Source organism: Dipteris shenzhenensis, chromosome 31 (genome assembly GCF_047967505.1).
Source record: "Dipteris shenzhenensis isolate YYH24624 ecotype China chromosome 31, Dip_SZ_1.0, whole genome shotgun sequence".
Taxonomy (NCBI): Eukaryota; Viridiplantae; Streptophyta; class Polypodiopsida; order Gleicheniales; family Dipteridaceae; genus Dipteris; species Dipteris shenzhenensis.
The window spans coordinates 18,630,985-18,651,137 of record NC_141626.1 but is presented as its reverse complement, the minus strand read 5'-3'; the positions used below and the strand labels follow the sequence as shown (position 1 = coordinate 18,651,137).

Here is a 20,153-nt window from a genome sequence, read left to right as displayed (position 1 = left end):
CGATCCAGCACCAGATGAGATCGAGGGGAGGAGCTCGAGGAGACGAGAGCACTATGGATCAGCAGTGAGGCCCGGCACCACGATGTGGCTGGACGAGAGACACAGAGACCACACACGACACGTGGGACGACTGGAGCACGCACGATTGAGGTTCGACCTATCTCAACCCTCCTCATGAACGCCAGAGATGAGGCATTACTCTCGATGTAGCCCATTGGATACAGAGATCCAGGAGAGCGTGCCCCCCACCACCGCGGGAGGCAACCTGATAGACACACATACGTGAGCTCTTTGCATCACATCAGAGGACCATCAGGGAGCCGGGCTATATAGAGCCTCCACATGTACTTGGAGCTCTGGTTCTTAGCAGTTGATTGCTCCCTTTTTTTCCTACTATATATTTTGTACTAGCTTTTTGCATTTTTAGCACTTAGCACTCAGCAAGGGCCTTAGTGAGCCCTTTGCTTCAGCCCACAATGGCTTGTATGGGTTACATATATCTTGCATCTTGTCTCATACACCCGCGAGGTCTCCTGAAAACGTTAATACACCTCTCTCTCTCTCTCTCTCTCTCTCTCTCTCTCTCTCTTTTGGACCTTGGACGTATACATGATCTGGTCATCTACAATGGACTAGATCGGTGGCCTGCCTCCTCTGGTTTCACATGTTTCCCACATGGCGGAGGAGCCAATGTCGTCGACTATATTCTGGGATCTCCTGCTTTAGCCCCACAGATCACTGACTTCCGCACTGCACCCTTACCCCCAGGAGCCGATCACACTTACCTTTTCTTTCATATACTTGTGTCCCGAGCCCCTCCCAGCCACACCCTGCACTATACTACCTATCATGATATACACTTCGATCATAACCTCTCACCTGATTACTCAGCCCACCTAGCCTCCCTCCTCAGACACATAGGCACCATATCCTCTCTAGATCACCGAGCCACCCTTATCACCCACTCCCTTCACAATGCAGCCCGCCACATCTTTCCTTCCACTGCCCGGTCCACCCGCTGGCTCTACCCCTTGCAACAAATGGTATGATGACGAGTGCAAAGCATTACACCGCACACTCCGACTCACAACCCAACGAAACGCTAGGGCCAACCCACGTCTCACCAGGGATTATCGTCGACTAGTCCGTCGCAAGAAGCTAGCCTTCCTGCGCCAGAATGAGGATACGCTACTGAACATTCTGTTTAGTAGCAACTCCAAGGATTTCTGGAGGAAATTCCTAGAACGCCGATCCCCCTCCCCCCTCACAGACACTTCCCTCTGGCACACCTACGCACACACACTCTATGATATCCCTGATCAGCCCCCCCCGACCTCTCAGCCACCCCCCGCCCCGCTTCTTGTATCCTCTTCACAACCCAGGGAGTCACCCACGCAGCACATAAGCTTCATAACGGTCGAGCTAAGGATCATGAGGGCCTATGCACAGAGTTTGTTGCCTACGGCATCAAAACTCTAGCCCCCATCCTGGCAACGCTGTTCAATGAAGCTGTCTGTCACGAGTTCCCCAGAGCCTGGACCCTGAACACTATCACACCCATCCACAAAGCAGGAGATCCCATGGATCCATGGAATTACAGGACCATCATGGTTGGACATGTTATGTCCAAGATCTATGCATCAGTGTTAGATGGCGAGGTCAGTGCTCGCGCAGAGATACAGGGGCTCAAGGCATCCGGACAGGCCGGCTTCAGGATGGATCACTCGACTTACGATCACATTTTTACACTTAGAGGGATTATTGAGGAGGCCAGACACAGGAGACAGAGAGTATATTGTTGCTTTGTGGATTTCCGCAAGGCATTCGACACCGTTCCCTACGCCCGACTCATCAGACGTCTGCAGGAGTTAGGCTACGACTCGGCGATTATCTAGGCAGTAGTAGCTCTCTATGAGCGGGTGACGGGGCAGGTCAGGATTGGCACCAGCTCGACCCCAGAGATCACGAGCACTATCGGAGTCAAACAAGGATGTCCCTTGTCACCGACTCTATTTGGCCTCTACATCGACGAGCTCGAGACCACCATCAGGACACTCGGAGGTGCAGGCTGCTCTCTTGCGGGGACTGCCATCCAGATGAAGGGGAAGTGAAGGGGGAAGAAGAGCAAGAGAGTGAGAGTGAGAGAGACACTCAAGTGCGGGTGTGAAAGAATGATGAGCCACACCACAAACTCACTTGTGTTTTATTAGGATTAGGTTTACCCTATGATTGTCTTAAGACAGTCATAGGTGTCCTATCTTTTAATGAAGGGTTGGCAATGTGCCTTTACCCCAACAACCTCCCACCTAAAGGCCAATGTGCCTAAAGGGGAGAAAAGAATAAAAAATTACAGCAATATACAGTTACTGTATACAAGACCATAAAGTAAGAATGGTCTCATCCTAATCCCATGATGTGGCGGCAATGTGCAAACCGCTCTGTAGGCAAGCTCTTAGTGAGCAAATCTGCAGGATTATCATCAGTATGCACTTTCACAAGCTCAAGTCGCTTGTCTTCCAGTACCTCCCTGATGAAATGATATTTCACTTCTATGTGCTTGGTCTTCTGATGAAAGACCGGATTCTTTGCCAACATGATAGCACTCTGACTATCACAATGCAAAACTGGCATATCTCCTGTAATGCCCAAATCTCCCACCAGCCGAGTAAGCCATATTGCTTCCTTGCAGGCCTCAGTGGCTGCAACATATTCAGCTTCTGTGGTTGACAGTGCAACGCATTTCTGCAACCGAGACACCCATGATATAGCACCTCCTGCAAATGTGAAAATATAACCGGTAGTAGACTTCCGGTTATCTGCATTACCTGCATAGTCTGAATCTGTAAAACCATGCACCAATGCATCCTGCCTACCATAGCATATGCACAAGTCTTTGGTACCTTTGAGATACCTCAAGACACCTTTCACTGCTTCCCAGTGCCGCTTGCCTGGATTTGCCATGTACCTGCTGATGACTCCCACCGCAAAAGCAATATCCGGACGAGTGGCAACCATGGCATACATCAAAGATCCAACTGCAGATGCATACGGAACCTTGGCCATTTCAGCCTTATCATCATCTGATCTGGGGCTGTCCTTACTGCTGAGTTTTAAATGTGGAGGCAACGGGGTACTAATAGACTTCCCCCCCTCCATTTTAAACCTCTGCAGTACTTTGTCAATATACTCCTTTTGTGACAGAAACAAAAGTCCCTTGGACCTGTCACGAGTAATCCGCATGCCAAGAATATGATTTGCATCACCCAAGTCTTTCATATCAAAAGACTTATGCAGTTGTTTCTTCAAAGCACTGATCTCATGCTGAGATTTACTGGCAATAAGCATGTCATCCACATATAGAATGAGTAGCATCAAACTGCCATCCTTTGCCCGTTTGGTATACAAGCAATGATCGGTCTCACACCGATGAGACCCTTGGGACTGCATGAAGGCATCAAACTTCTTGTACCATTCCCTTGGCGCCTGCTTGAGTCCATACAAGCTCCTCTTGAGCTTACACACAAGCTGCTCTTTCCCTTTAACAGCATATCCCTCTGGCTGACTCATATAGATCTCATCATGGAGATCTCCATGAAGAAAGGCTGTCTTCACATCCATCTGACATAAATCCATGTCGTCATGAGCAACAAGAGCCAACATTGCTCTCAAAGTAGTCATCTTGACTACAGGGGAAAAGATCTCATCAAAGTCAATGCCCTTCTCCTGCTTAAATCCCTTGGCAACCAATCTGGCCTTATACCTAGGTAAAGCATTTGAATCCACTTTGACTTTGTAAACCCACTTGCATGGCAAAACCTTTCTGCCTGCAGGTAACTGCACCAAGTCCCATGTATCATTCTGAAGTAGGGAGTCCATTTCTGACTGCATGGCTTTCTCCCACTTCTTTTTCTCTGTTCTTCCCATAGCTTCCTTGAAGCTGGAAGGCTCACCACAATCTGTCAGCATGATAAAATCAGCCACATTATTGGCTCCTGGAACAAACCTGGTAGGAGGCCGTTGTGCACGGGTGCTCCTCCTAACAAAATGTTCCGGATTAGGCTGCTGTCCAGCCTGTTCTTCATGCATGACGGGTGGCTGTACCACCATATCTGGCTGATCTACAGCCCCATCTGTTGGCATATCCAGTGGTACATCATTGGCAAAATTATCTGGCTGATTTTCAGCCTGTATACCCTCTTGAACAGGGTTATCTGCAGCAGCCTGCTGCTGCATATAAATGGGCATTCTTTGCTGTCCAACATCATCATAAATAACCCTCCTGTATTCCACAGGTTGCACGGGTTCCTTGTGTACACTATCTTCTTTAAAGATGACATCATTGCTGCGTATAATCTTCCGTTTAACGGGATCCCATAACTTGTACCCCATTTCACCTTCGTCACCATAACCCATAAAGATGCATCTGATAGACTTTGGATCTAGTTTGGTGCGCAGTTCTTTGCGTACATGAGCAAAGCACTCGCAGCCAAATACACGTAAGTGCTTATATGAAGGTGGCTTGCCAGACCACACCTCCTCTGGCACTTTCAACTCCAAAGCCTTGTTTGGCGACCTGTTAATAATGTGAACTGCTGTTTGCACGGCTTCTGCCCAAAAGCCATGGGGTAATGCAGCATAAGACAACATACATCGAACCTTCTCCTGAATAGTTCGATTCATACGCTCACTTGCACCATTTTGAGATGCATTATGAGGGGCTGTGAGTTCCTATTTGATGCCCTTAGCTTGGCAAAACTGCACAAAAGCATGTGACACATACTCACCCCCATTATCGGATCTGAGGCATTTCAGCCTGCGACCTGTCCGATTCTCAACCTGAGCGACAAACTTCTTGAAAGCATCTAAGGCATCTCCCTTATGCTTCAAGAAATAGACCCACACCTTACGTGTGGCATCATCAATGAAAGTAATAAAATATTTTGCACCCCCTAGTGATAACTGTGGCATCTCACACAAATCAGTGTGCACTAGATCAAGTGGTGCTCTATTCTGGGGAGTTCTCCTCTTATGAGGAGTGACAGAGTGCTTGCCAAATATACAATGATCACAAGTAGGCAAATCTGAAAAAGAAAGAGGCGGCAGATAACCCAAACGTGACAGTTCTTGCATTCCTTTAACAGACATGTGTCCCAACCGGCTATGCCACAATGAAACCTTTGGCAGCTCGGTTATGGCAACAACATGATTACCCACACTGGAAACATAAGTGTGGTAACCACTGTCATCCAATAAGCCAGTGCTAATCAGATTTTTCTTGATTTGCGGCACATGACGAACACCATCAAGCATAAATGACCGTCCATCAGGAAATACTATCTGTATACTGCCAATCCCTGCAATCTGACATGCATAGTTGTTCCCAAGATGAACAACTCCATGAGTACCTGTGTAGGAAGTAAACCACTCCCTATGAGGAGTAACATGAAAAGAGGCACCTGAATCCAAGAGCCAGGTGTGCATGTCATGGCCATCAATAACCAAAGCATGTGCTATTACAGTAGAAGAGCATAAAACATCATGTATGTCACTGTCACTATCCTCTGCTGCAACATTCACTGCATCCAAGTCATCTGCCTTGGCCTTGCCTTTGCCTTTGCTTGCATTTCCTGTATCCTTTGATTCAGCCTTCTTGGCTTTTTGATCCCGTATGAACTTGAAGCACTTAGACTTCACATGTCCCTTCTTGCCACAATAAAAGCATTCAATGTCCTTTTTGCCACGGGACTGACTGCGGGATTTGGACTTACTAGCAGATCTCCCCTTCTGCTGAGTCCTGCCTCTATCCTGTACCTGCAAAGCATTTGAAGACTTGCTGCCCACATTATTCTTCCTTTCCTCCATAAGGAGAGAGCTCTCTACATCAGCATAAATAAGAGTGACATTCGAGTTTGACAGGGTGGTCTTGAAAGTGTCCCAACTCTCGGGGAGGGTACACAGCAAGAAAGTAGCCTTGAACTCCTCATCAAGGTTCAACCCCTGTGCAATCAGTTGTGTAAAGATGGCATTGAACTCACTCAAGTGTGAGGTCATAGCTGTACCTTCCTTCATGCGAAGATCGACCAGCTTCTTCAACCAATAAACCTTACTGGCTGAGCTCTTTTGGGCATACAATTCTTCTAGTCTTTGCCATAGACCATAAGAGGTCTTTTCAGCCTGTACATTGAACACAAGAGTGTCTGAAATAGTGAGCATGATAGCTGCCCTCGCGGACAAATCAAGCTCTTCCCAGTCATCAGCTGCCATGTCAGATGGCTTGACACCCTTCACCCTTATGGGCTTAGCAATCTTCTTTAACAGAAGTACATTCAAGCACTGTTCTGCCCATAATGCATAGTTGTGTGCTCCTTCCAGTTTCTTTATGTTCAGAATTGAAGAATCACTTCCCCCTGATGCCATATCAGATGAGGAAAATACCTGACTCCCTGGAAGTAAAAAGACTGAATAAAAATTCTGATTTCTCAGAAAAACCTGCTCTATTCAAGAGCCAGAAGCACTCTCAATGGTGCTGTTTTTACTGTCAGGAAAATCTGCAGCAAAACAGTAGATGACCCTGCAAATACTGTACCTTCTGACACACTGTACTGTGCTCAAAGAGGCATAAAAACAGTAATTTCAGACTGCTGCAGCTGCTCAACAAGTGCTTAACAGTGCATAATCATCTGACAAACCACAAACACTGCTGTAAACACTGCTGTACTGACTGTACTGATCACTTCTCCCACCTCAGATGAGGTATTGCACTGAGTTAAATTGCAGAAACCACTTGGCAAACTCCCAAAAAAAAATGACACTTCAGCCTGTCACAAAACCTGCAACAGTAAATGGGATAAATCCCAAGCAATCACCCTTATACCAAGGGGAGAAAATGCATCTGAAGATCTCTGTCGGTAACCCAAGTGCTATCAAACAAAGTCTGGGCAAAAGCCCCTTGATCTGACACCTAAATCAAGTGGAGAACACCTCAACACTGAGGTAGCATGCAATATGAAAATCTCTCTGACACTTTTACCTGACAATGTGCAATGCATAGACTGCCCCTGTGTACTCAGTAACAACACAAATCACAACGTACAAACACCAAGAAGAAAATCTTTTGAGCACTGTCAACGATGGGCAGTTAGGGACCGAGTAAACTCGATGCGCCCTGACCAAGCGTGGCTCAACTGAGATTTTCAAAGTGCGTACAAAGAATGTGACCTGCAACAAATGTCACCAAATGCACTGCGGAAACAAAGCAAATGTGTGCTCCCTGGCTACACACTGCCTCAAGGCATATACTGCAAACACGTCCAGGCAAAAGCCCTTTGAAATGGTCACCCAAAACTGAGAATTGCACTCAGTAAATGCATAGAAGCTTCTGCAAAACAAGCATCTGCCCTTCCCAAGTAACTGCGCAAACACCACCACTGTGGCACAAGTCAACTCAAGCGTGAGTGACACGAGAGTACCTGCTGTACCTCAACAAATGCACAGTATACAGCTGAAATGCTTCAGGAATGCATCAGGAATGCTTCATGTACTGCGCGTACATGCATGTACCACGCACAAAACAGAGTGCTTCAGCACTATTCCTCTTCCAAAAAAAAATTTGTGCCTGCTGTACTTTTCTGTACCTTCAGTAGGCACGCTTCCCCAAAAAAAATCTGTCGAGTCTTTTCAGCGAAAATCGAATGCTGTACTTGCCTGGCTCTCTACGCGCACACACGCACGTCAAAGGAGATCCAGCTGCACGATGCCTCGAGAGGCTTAGCAGCTAGTAGCAGCTGCTATGCAGCTGCTGGCTGCTTGCTTAATGCGGCGCCTCGAGCTGCAGCTAGCAGCTGCTATGCAAGGAGGCCCGCGACCCGCGTCGCCGCCCGTGCCCATGCCACAGCCCACGCCCACGCCCGCGCCCGTGACCACGCCCCAGCCCGCGCCCGCGCTGTCGCCTTGCAGCCCGCCTTCACCCTGATCTGCTGCGCCGCCTGCGCACTGGTCTGCTGCCCTGCAGGCGAAATGCGCCGCCACAGTCCGTCCGTACGTCCGTCCGTACGACTGTACAGACGGGTCGTACGGCGCTGTCCGTACGTCCGTACGGAAGGGGTAGACTAGGGAGTTCAGGGAATGGGTAGACTAGTGAGTGGAGGGGAATGGCTCTGATACCAGTTGAAGGGGAAGTGAAGAGGGAAGAAGAGCAAGAGAGTGAGAGTGAGAGAGACACTCAAGTGCGGGTGTGAAAGAATGATGAGCCACACCACAAACTCACTTGTGTTTTATTAGGATTAGGTTTACCCTATGACTGTCTTAAGACAGTCATAGGTGTCCTATCTTTTAATGAAGGGTTGGCAATGTGCCTTTACCCCAACACCAGATTCTCCTATACGCAGATGATGTAGTACTACTATCCTCTTCTGCTACTGGTCTTCAGCGACACTTGGATGGACTTCAGGCCTTCTGTGATACACATGACTTGAAGGTCAACCTTGGGAAAACCAAGGTGATGATCTTCAACACTTCCAGACCCGCTATGCACCAAGAGCAGTTCCTCTTCGCCGGCCACCCTGTTGAGATAGTTGACTCCTACACATACTTGGGCGTTGTCTTCTCAGGCCCGATCTTCACGATGCGCCCGGCCATGCAGGCCAGGATCAGCCGGGGATACGCCGCTCTTGCCAGGCTGGAGCGACAGTGCTACCACTCCCACTTCCAGGACCCACGGACCAAGTCTCTCCTTTTTGATTCTTTGGTCCGCCCAACAGGCATGTATGGTAGCCCTTGGTGGGGAGTCGATCTTTCAGACACAGAGTGGGCTCGAGTTGAGCGCCTGCAGATACTGATGTTTGCTCGGATGATCCGTAGCAAACCATCGATACCACACCAGAGCATTCTAGCAGAGTTCGGCGCCTCACCCCTACAGCTTGATGCGGCTTTTCAAGCTATCACCTACCTCCACAGAGTCAGGGATTTTGGCTCCTCCGCTGACGGTCGCCTCCGCCTACCTTGGTTAGCCCTATCCTCCTCTATGGCCTTATCCGTTGATGGGGACCAGCAATGCTGGTATAGTCATCTTTCCAATTGGTTCACCCGACTGGGCCTCGACTTAGACCGGTTGCCTCCTTTTCAGTACAGCCTCAACGCTCCACCATCTCCCCTCTCCCCCACTGACCAGGAGGTCAACCGGCTCATTCGGGTGGATCTGCTCCAGCTCCACACCTGGCGGACATGGTTTCTTCACTCCGAGCTTCCTGTGAAGCTCGACTTCTACCGCCGACACTGCCTCTAGATCTCACAGGAAGGCTTCATCACACCTCCGGGTTACACACAACTTCATCTACCACATGCGCTCCGGATCTCCCTCGGTCAGTTTAGGGTCTCGTCACACCGATTACGGATCGAGAGTGGACGCGCAGAGGGTATCCCACGAGAGGACCGCCTTTGCCCACTTTGCGACTTACAGGAGATCGAGTCGGAGGAGCATTTTGCTTTCAGATGTCCTATCTATTATGCCATTCGAGGCCGATACCACTGCCTCTTCCGCAACGGATTCGGCTCCCTCTCACACATGCTACAATTCCCGGATCAGCGGTGCCTTGCCGCTTTCTTACATGAGATGACCTGCCACCGAGATACTTCTCTTCGAGCACGGCGACACGAGCAGCACACACAGCGTGAGGACATCCAGCGGCCTATCACTTACTTCTTTCAACCACAGGATACCTCTTCTCAGTCTAGCCGACAACGCGGACGTGAGCGAGAGCCAGAGTCACGACAGCTGCGTCAGCGGACAGATTCACACATCCAGGTCCATGACATCTCGTCTCTGCTCTCGGCCCGCCCCACTGGGGTTACCGTTGCCCTCATCCACAGGGCCACCCGCCGCCCCCGACAACCGAGCTCGACTAGGCCGCGTGACGTCAAAGGCCAATCATCTATCGCAGGGTTTTTTCCGACTTCCCATTTGATGGCCCCTCTATGATTGGTCTCTGACGATCACCACCTGCACATGTATACTGTATCTCCCCCCTCTGCCCCACTTTTTTGTGCCCCCCCCTTCTTCTTCTTTGTATCATCTGGAGGTAGACACATATTTTTTGTATCAGGACTAGACACATAGTCCTTCATAACCTCTTTTTTTGTAGAAACGGTTGGTTGGCCCGTTTTGAGACCACCACCGTTATGCTCATTGTATCAGTTATCTTTAGTCTCATAGACCTTCACGGTCTCCCGAAGACTTTAATAAACTTTCTTTCTTTCTTTCTTTCTCTCTCTCTCTCTCTCTCTCTCTCTCTCTCTCCGTCCGTACTCAGCCCATCGTCAACCCGTCGGCCGTACCTCAACCCATCGTCCGTACCTCACAGCCCGTCGTCCGTACAGCCCTCTCAACTCATCATCCGTACTATTCACCCTTTGTACAGCTCATAGCCCATCGTCCGTACAGCTTCTATATAGTTTGACATACCTCCCCATCAGACCTTCGTACATCTCTCGTACACCTAACAGGTTGCAGCAACCAATAGTTCTAGGAGGCCTCTAACCCCTAGCCCAGCCAGGGGGTTAGTTTAGCCCGGGGTAGCAGTAGACATGGCCACCAAGGAATGGCCAAGCCTCTCCTCGAAATCCCCTCCCTCAACCCCAGCAGCCTCAACCAGCAAGGCCCGATATGCCACAGTTGCAGCGATGACACCCTCTCTGTATGCACAAGCCCGATATGCCACAACCAAGACACCCTCTCCGTATGCTCACACATATGTACGAGGAGGTTTGGGTCGACCCATAATTGGGCACCATCAACAAATTTTTTATCTACAGCAGCAAGTAGCAAAGTTAAAGATGCAACTGGCAGATGCAATAGCTAGAATTCAGGGTCTTGAAGGACCTGGCAAGCAGGCAGTAATTTATGAGGCTGTAAAGTCTTGCAAGGCTTCCCCCCCTACCCCCCAGCTAGTCTCTACAATCAAAGATCTAGTTCATATTGAAGTATAGACCGCTAAGAAGGAAGTGATTGTGGAGTTTGATACCAAAGTAAATAAAGCTGACATTCAGGAAGAGATTAAAGAGCACGCAGCTAGACGTGATAATGCCTTGAAGATAAGAAGAGGGGGACTTCCTGAAGGATGGTATAAAGAAGAGGACTCTTTCGGTGACACTATAGCACATGTCAAAGCAGCCACGCCTAACATTGATTGGACAGTTGACAAGGGTGATGATGTCAATGATGATGATGAAGCCAAACCAACTCAAATCTCACAGTCTCAAGGTCACGCTATCATTACGCTCAACTCACGCGATCTACGTATCAAGCTTCTCCGACAATCTTATAAATTGAAAGGGCATAAGATATGGATAGTTGAGGAACTTACACGAGCTCAACTGAAAATAAGGCAACTGAATAAGCTAAGATCAAGACTGCAATATATCATGGAGGCATAGCAATTATTAAGGAGTTTAAATCTAAGCCAAAAGACTCTCAGTCTTAAACTGATGAATGGCTGATTATGTTTTTCAAGATATAACGTAGGTACTCTAAATAATTGGAGCTGCTCTTGAAACTGCAGACTCTATTGCTTTTCCAACTGATACATCAGATATAACAGGAATGGTCTCCCCTCTATTTCTAGCAATGATAGGTTGCGCTTTACCCCTACGTACAAACTTAAGCACTCTTTCATGAAGAGATAACTTCACTGCCTTGCGATGAAACCAAGGCATTCCCAGAACTACATCATGATGTTTGAGTGGGGAAATGAAGAAATCCTCCTGATCTACATAACTTCATACATGAACTCGAAGCTTCCCAATCGAGGGAGTAACAGGCACAAGGTCCCCTTGGAACATCTACTCAGCATCTAGGGCCTTGCCCACTCATTAGTCTTTATTCCCAGCCTCAAGGCTAAATCTTCTGAGATTAAATTGTCTGTAGCCCCTGGATCAAACAATATGAGCACCTGCTGGTCTCTTATCTTGCCCCCTGAAAGCAATAACTCTCTTTCCTATGGATTTGACACTCTACCCAAAACCTCCGAAATTCCTCCCATCATTGGCTTTGGCCGTCCTTGTGGTGTTCTTTGCTCCTTCAAACCCGAAGGTTCTTTCCTCCTTCAAACCCGAAGGTTCTCAAGGCACTAGACAGCCACATGCCCCTCTTTTCCACACCTAATACATTTCCCCTCCTTGCAGAATACAGCTATCTGGTCAGGGGAAAACTAAGGTTTGCCTTTATAGGCCTTTGCACTTGGTTTGCCCTCGGCTTCTAAGGCTGAAAGTCCCTCTTTTGAGCGTTGGAAAACCCCTTTTTCTCAGACTGCGGTGTGGCTGGCTTTTTCTTCTCTGCTGTCCTGGCAGATAGAAAAGGCACTATAGTGGGATCCTGCATATGCATCAAACTTGCCACAAAGGCTGCATGCATAATGTGTTACATGCCTTTATGATGCTGGGTATTTACCATAGCATGCATCTTCGGATTAAGACCAGCCCTATACTTTCTTATTTGGGTCTTCTTAGGGACCTTTTTAAAGGGAGCAATATGCAAATATGCATCCCAAAACTTTTGATTATAAATCTGCACTGTGCCCCCATCATCCATATGTAAACTTTCCCAGCTAAGAAGGACATGATCTCGAAACTGTTAAGTCATAAACTGCTTGTAGAAGGTCTTTTTGAAGTCCTTCCAATTCTTTGGAGCAGATCCATCTGTGGTCACAGCACTCCACAATGCACTAGTGTTCTTGTCAAGTGTAAGCTGACCATGCGCAGTTTGGAGGACTCTGAAAACTTTTTTGTATCAAACGCTGCATCAAACTGCCTGATAAATTGCATGGCCTTCTGTGTATAAGCATGCTGGCCATTAAATATAGCAAACCTGACAGACTTGCCACCTTCTTTGAATTCCTTAGTTTTTGCTTTCTTAGCTGCATGCTTTTCCTTAGATGACTTCTTCTTATGCTTAGGCTTCGATGACCCAGACGAAGAAGACGAAGATGAAGATGAAGAGGTGGAACTAGAAGAAGAGGAAGATGAACTTGCAGACTTCTTCCTGGGATGTGAACTCTCTTCCTGGCTACCTCTTCGGAGTCTTCCATCTCCAAGCACAGTTCAGTGGACTATTTTGCAGCAGCTCAAACAGTGGTTTCCCTTGGGCCTACCAATCCAAGGGATCATTCAATTTCCACAGTTGCTACATGTAGTGCCTCAGGGTCTTCCACCCATGGGGTTACTGCAGCCATTTCCAAACCATGCTCTCAAGGATCTTCCATCCCTTGGGCCAGCTTAGCTCATTCTGTGTGCCCAGATGATGAGACTCTTAGGTCTCCCACCCACGGGGATCATCCAACTTCAGCAGCCTATTCTCTTGGAGTTTCCACCCAAAAGGATCAGTCAGTTCATGCAGTTACATCGGATGGGTCTTTTACTCGGACAGCAGCTTTATCATGTCAAGTTAGTTCCTCTGGGTCTTCCACGCCGGGACCTCAGTCAGTTGGATCAGCTTTAGCAAGGGATTCACAGCTATGAGGGATGGGTCTTCCACCTTGGAGATAACTGAGACCCATCAGCGTTTGCCATAGATGAGCCTCCTGGGTCCACCGCCCGAAGGAGTTGTCTATTCCCAATAGTTAGTTCTCTTGGGGATTCCACCCAAGGGGACACCCCAGATACAGCAGATAGGTGTCATGGGTCTTCCACCCATCAGGCCCTCACTCAACCTGACCTAACCTCTCCCGGGGCAGGCACACACACAAGCAAGGCCCTCACTCTCTATCTACCTCCATTTACTAAACAGTATCGAGGATAAGAGATCCACATCTCTAGCATTGACAAAACCAGTAAAATATCCTGCAAACTGAGACTATCCTGCTATGCAAAGCTAATATTGTTCATATTCATCTCCTCTTGCTCTCTTCTTTACAGTATATATAAAGAAAATGTGAAATTTTTGATAAAGTTCCAGCATTCTTTTAAAGCACGTTTACATATTTAAGCATATGTATTGTTCTTCAACTGCCACTCATTAGTTTCAATCTGTTAAGCAGAGAAATAGAGTTTAAAATCGTTGTATACATGGCACTGACCTGAATAGGCATGGAATCACCCAACAAAGAAAAAGAGAGCCATAGCAGATACGTATGATAGAATTATGATGAAATTTTATGATACTAGGATCCCCACAAAAAGCAAGCTTTGACAAAAGTGGCACATTGCAAGCATATGAAACTGCAAAATCCATGAATACAATAACAGAAAGTAATTCCCTACTCTACCTCGCATGCTGAAGCTCCTGTTGCAAACCCTCAGTCTCACTTTTCAATGCGGCTATTTGTTGTGCATCAGCCTGAGTCCTTTGTGCCTCCTGTGTGTAAAATTGCAGACGTGCTGACAGCTCCTGCCTCTGTGAAAGAAGTTTCTCAAGGTCTGCTTTCAAAGAATCCATTGCACGTAAATCCACTTCCATCTGTGACACTTTCTCTAAGAGTGCTCTGATCTGCTCATCTTTGTCTGTCTCATGACGGGAATTGGCTTGCATGTGTTGCATTTCCTGCTGTATTGCTGCAAGCTCCTGCCTTAAAGCAATATGTGTAGACGCAAGTTGCTGGTTCTCACTCAACAACCTTTGGATCTCAGCATGTTGAGTGGCAAGCTTCTGCTCAATTAGTATTGGGGGTAGGCCTGAATGAGGTCCTAAATGAGGAGGTAGATTCTCACTCAACAATCTTTGCATTTCTGCTTGTTGACTGGCCAGCTTCTGCTCGATAAGCATTGGAGGCAGTCCTGGATGCGGAGCTAAATGAGGAGGTAACATACTAGGAAGGAAGGGACCAGGTACTGGATGCATGAGACCCGGACGACCGGGAAGACCCCGATGTGATCCTCGAGGGCCATTATGAGCATGATGGTTGCGACCTCTTCCAGCCATTAAGCCAGAAAGATGGCAGTTACACTAACACTTGGACAAACCTCTGACTTGGGCTGAAAAAAACCAACAAAACGAGTCAGTACTTTAATGGACATAGTCCGTGTGGAAATCGGAGACTTACATTAAGTATCTGGAAACCACCACACTAAGCTTGCGAATAGAAATATTATGATGAGTAAAAGAAGGCAAAAGAAGGCTGCTTATCTTGATTACGTATTTTGTATTTGCACAAAAGCTAGCAACCAAGCAAATTTACTAGATACTTTTCTGGTCCACACATTGACGCACAGAACGGAATACCATAGAATTTAGAGAAATACACCGTTAAAATGGCAAAATGCAGTCCAAATAAGTAACTTTTCAAGAGCGCTTTGAAAAGTCAAGGATTCATATGACAAGTGTAGAGTATATCATTTTTTATATACCTTTGTAAGACTAGAATATATCCATTCGTACAAATACCTATGTTAGATATTTCGATATAGTGTAGAGTGTTTAATTTGACCGAACAAGAGAATGTGTAATTTGACCAAAAAATGCCAATATATTTACAAGGTCTATGTGATTCTTTGTAACTCCTCGCCATGCACCAAGTTTAGGATGATCCTTTCACAGCACAACCAATCAATTTGAATCAACATTTAGGAAGAGCCAGACATGTGAATCTTGATAAATCAGGAACATGCCCATTGCGAAAGGAAAACACACAGTGCAATATTTCAAGTCAAAAAGGTTGCCCAAAAAACTACGTACCATCAAATCCACAGACAGACACCATCAATGCCCAAAAGCCATTGCACACCTTGTATAAACATATGCTCACACATGTATAAATATCATGCATTCGCATAACAAAAAGCATCAAAGGTCTTCAAAATTAAGTTTCTAATGGTCAAGGGTAGCACTTCAAAAAGGTAATCAAAACGCAATGCACTATCCCTTCATCCAAGCTATAGCTACTATTGTTTCATTCTGGGCTGCTCAAAACAGAAGGTAGCTGATAGGAAAACACCCCACTAAAATACAAAGAATGACCACAATCTCAGCACGCTGCAAAGGTTCACACAGTGCAATAACCGAAGAAAAAATTAATAATCTAGAAAGCATTTAGTTTCACGACTAACCACATCCAAGCACATACATATATACATTTGTAAGACTAGAATAAGTCCAATCCACGCACATACAGAACAATCCGACTGGCCACTTTTAGACAGATAGGCAGCACTTTGAGAAAGGCATCTGAGTTGCCTGGGCAAAGGATTGAATGTTCGCATCTGGGTTTCCTGGGCAAACTCTTTAATGTTCCCTTGCCGTTGAGAAGACAAGAACTCTGCGAAGTATGTTCCCAGCGAGATCTAGCTTCGCTGAAGTATTGTTCTCCGGTTTCTTACATGATACACTTCGTCTTCAAGTGTCAATGGTCTTTGTTGGTATGAATACCATAGGCTGCTACTAGACGCCGATAAAAGTTTGCGTCTCAATTCAGCGAAACCTCCACCTGTGAGATAGATTCCGTCACCACACTACCGGGTGGCGCCCGTCAAGCTGCCTCCAGTACGGAGAAACACCAAATGGGGATAACTAGTAGGGCACAATGCAAGAATGGGCTAAAGGCAACCAGTTTTCAAAGACCATACTTGCACGAAGGTGTTTCCCCTGCTTTGCAGACACGCACAGCTGCAAAGCATTTACTCGTATATGCAAATGACGTTCAAAAACATGCAACAATCTACGGCTGCATCGTTTTCGCATGAATTGGTAAGCGGAAGCGAGCGAGTGAAGCAAGGAATCAAATCCCTTCTTAACAAGCTCTTTTACTGCCATTGGCTCATAAAACCTGCATCGTCTGATCCCTCTATAATGTTTCTCTCCTCTCACACACTCTTCAAAACAAATTCACTGCACACACTGCACACGTAGCGAAATGGAGCTTGATTTCCTCACCTGACCGCTGAAAATGGCAGGCCAAGTTCCGAGCAGAAATCAACGAAGGCCACCGAATGTCTAGCTGCATGAACCCTGCTATTCTTGCAAGACCTAAAATTCACAACACCTGAGCTCCGCACCTGCCTAATCGTTGTCTTAAATCCCGCCGAAATCGCCTTGATTTGTGACTGGATTGCGGTCCTCCCAATTGAATTTCGTGATCTGCTTGCATCAACATCAAGATGCCCGACATATCAAGATCATCTTCGTCATATGACAAGACGCTTTGGGTGTGAGATTTGAGGTTCTTTTTTGTGATGATCCTTAAAATCATCAAACATTACATGCAAAGTCCCATATGTACCTTAATTAGTCAAAGATTATTCAAAAGAGTACATTATGTTCCAATTTAGAGCCTCATTTTAAGATTATGTTCCAATTTAGAGCATCTTACTCCAACTAGTAAATTGTGCACCTCACCTATCTCCCGAGAAGTTCGAGCAAATTTTTTGCTTTTCTCATCAGAGATGGCTGGAGCTCAAGGGCCTCTCTCCGATGCACTAAAAAAAGATGTTGTAGAGCTGCTCAGAGGTCTTCTTCCCTAGTGGACTTGAGCTTGCCACCACACCAGACACCTCGAATGCATGCAAGAGCTGGAGAGCAAAAGATAATAATGTGCGCAAGCTATTGTACAACATGGTGTTGAGTAGAGATAGCCATTGTAACCATTTGCATCATTTTGTGACAGTTATATTGGCAGAATTAACATATAAAATTTTTTTCATGTGCATTAGAGTAAAGCGTCGATATAATCATGGATATGAGCATGCTAGGGAAGCATCAATATAACCGTTATCGATATAAGCGTCGATATATGAACATATCAATGGTGGTTATATCAACGTTGTTACTTCTAAACCCAAAGTGCTTCCAACGGTTATACCAACACTGGCAATTTGTTTTCAAAAAAGTTAGGGTTGATTAGGGCTAAAATATCCCCAATCTACACTAAAATTTTGTGTGTGTGCGTGCGTGCGCGCGCATGCATGTGTGTGTGTGTCACTATAAAAAATATATATGTGTGTGTGCGTGCGTGCACGTGCGTATGTGCATGCGGCGCCTGGATGCATGCGTGCGTGTGTGTGTGTGTTTCTTAACTACTACTAAATCCACAAACTTCAGAGTTTATAAGCATCAAACTCTAACTTATATATACTTTTCATTGTGTGTACAAGATTACCAAGTTGTAGGGACATGTAATCATTTCCAATTCAAAGTAGAAACCACCCCTATTTCAATGTTTTTCATATTAGTTTACCAATAAGGGGAGCATAACTCTTATCATGTCAGCATACTCAATCTATGCTCAAAGAGCATGTCTCTTTCCAAAGCAAGTACATGTATGCCTACTACTTGTAGAATTCCACATATCATTCAAAAACTTTGTCATTTGTATCAAAACTAATAGAGAGGGGTCATATGTCTCAAATCCATCACTGATCATTCCATTTATATGGCACCACCCCATAAATATAAGCCATTTAATAGTAAAATTATTTTTGTATATATGTTCAAAAAAGAAATCCCGATATGGGCCTTTCACCAAGATCAAGGCCATATTATAGTTTTATCTCTTGTCCCAATGGCACAAATACCTATTTTAGTGTTGTTTCTGTTCCATCACCTAGATGTCTTCATAGAATCTTGCAAAGAAGTGCAAGGGCTCACCTGCCACCATCCAAAACAAGTAACCATAGTTAGCTAACATTTGGGAAGGCAGGCTTCGATACCTCTGCATAGTTGTCATCCATGTCCATCCCCAAGGTTACTTTTTAAACCATCCTAGTAGCTCTTGGTATAGTTAAACAAGCTGAATGAATCAGGTCTTTAGTTCTAAGATCCCCAACAGTTGAAAACAATGGAAACTATACTCCATAATTTATGTACGTTATCCTGTGTTTACCAAAATCAAAATAATCAGTCCAATAATACATTTAAAAGGTCTTTCTAGTGATGGGACTATATAATGGTCCAACCTTCTACTTCTCAGTCTATACTAACTCCCTAGATGGAAAACCCTCTCAATCCTATGCTCATGCTATTTGAGACTGCTTTGTCTTATTAAGGGAACATGCAACAACGAGTATTAGCATATGTAGTCCTTATGTTAGAAGGTCCCTGGGAGTTATGGTCATAAGGCACTCAAGTCATCTAGCTTAATGATTTTTTTTTTGGGGTTCTCTGGTTTTCTTCAAACAAGTAGGGGTGTTCGGGATCAAGACGGTACAAAGTCTTGACTGAGCATTCTGCTACCCATCCATTCAGCCAACCTTCGGGTGCACAAACCATCCAATGATTTAAAACACCATATTGCTCACCATATTGCTCACCTTTTCTTCATTCTATATGCAAGTATTCTGATTTTGTGTCCACTCTACTCTTTCCTTTCAGTGTTCCAACATGGTATACTAAGTCCATACACCATAAAATTTCTTACTCATAGTCATATAATCTAGTCGTTGTTGGTGAAGGATTGGTGTGCACAAATTGTATAGGAGCACATTCTAAATGTGGGCCGAGGAGTTAACCAGATCTCTATATGAAGGTTTCCACGACTTTTCCAAACTCTTTACAGCACAAGTAACTAAACATGCGCTTATCACAATACATGATTGTGTAACCAGTGTCTACATCAATGGCTTCTCCATATCGTAAAGCACCATAGCTAAAGCTATCGACGGGCGAATGAGCACCCCTGTGTCCACATCAAACACTCTAAAGGCACAAACTGTGATAGCTTACACTCCTTTTCTCTGCATATTAGCAAAGGTCACTATGTAGTTTGTGCTACCATAAGCTTTTCGATAACTAGAAATGGAAAAAGCAGATTGTTGCATGCAGAAGCTAATCTACAAATCAACATTACAGTCCTGCCTGTAATGTCTACGAAGAGCTCTCCTAACGTAGCGGTCGATCAAACCGACAACTAGCCTCCACATAGGCAGCATGTATAAAGTATATTCGAGCTAATGCATTAGAAATGTAGCAGTTCCTAGTTCTTGTCTTCTATTTACTCAAAAACACACAGAAAATGGTGCTGGCCAAGACTCGGTGCGTGTTGGTCCCTGCTACAAGCATTAGAAAGGTTTCTTTAACCTGGCGAAAACAAGTCAACTTCCTTGTGCCTCATCAAAGCACTCATCTTTGCATACTTTTTGTTCCACATGTTCATGGGGCAATTCAATGTCCATGGCACGACTTTTGTATGCCGAGTGGTAGTTGTAAACTATTCTACCCCTCCTTTGTCAGGTGGTTT

The 20,153-nt window shown here is 45.8% G+C and overlaps 1 protein-coding gene across 1 annotated transcript in view; it reads right to left on the bottom strand.

Moving 5' to 3' along the window:
• LOC147881146 (uncharacterized) overlaps positions 1-17,146 on the bottom strand; it is a 75,595-nt gene extending 58,449 nt beyond the window's left edge. Inside the window, exons 1-2 of the mRNA XM_087369910.1 lie at positions 16,856-17,146; positions 14,256-14,961 (exon numbers count right to left, since the gene is read on the bottom strand). Of these exons, the coding sequence (XP_087226036.1) occupies positions 14,256-14,908 (653 nt within the window). The 5' untranslated portion in view covers positions 14,909-14,961; positions 16,856-17,146. The remainder of the gene's footprint in view (positions 1-14,255; positions 14,962-16,855) is intronic.
• Positions 17,147-20,153: the final 3,007 nt, after the last annotated feature.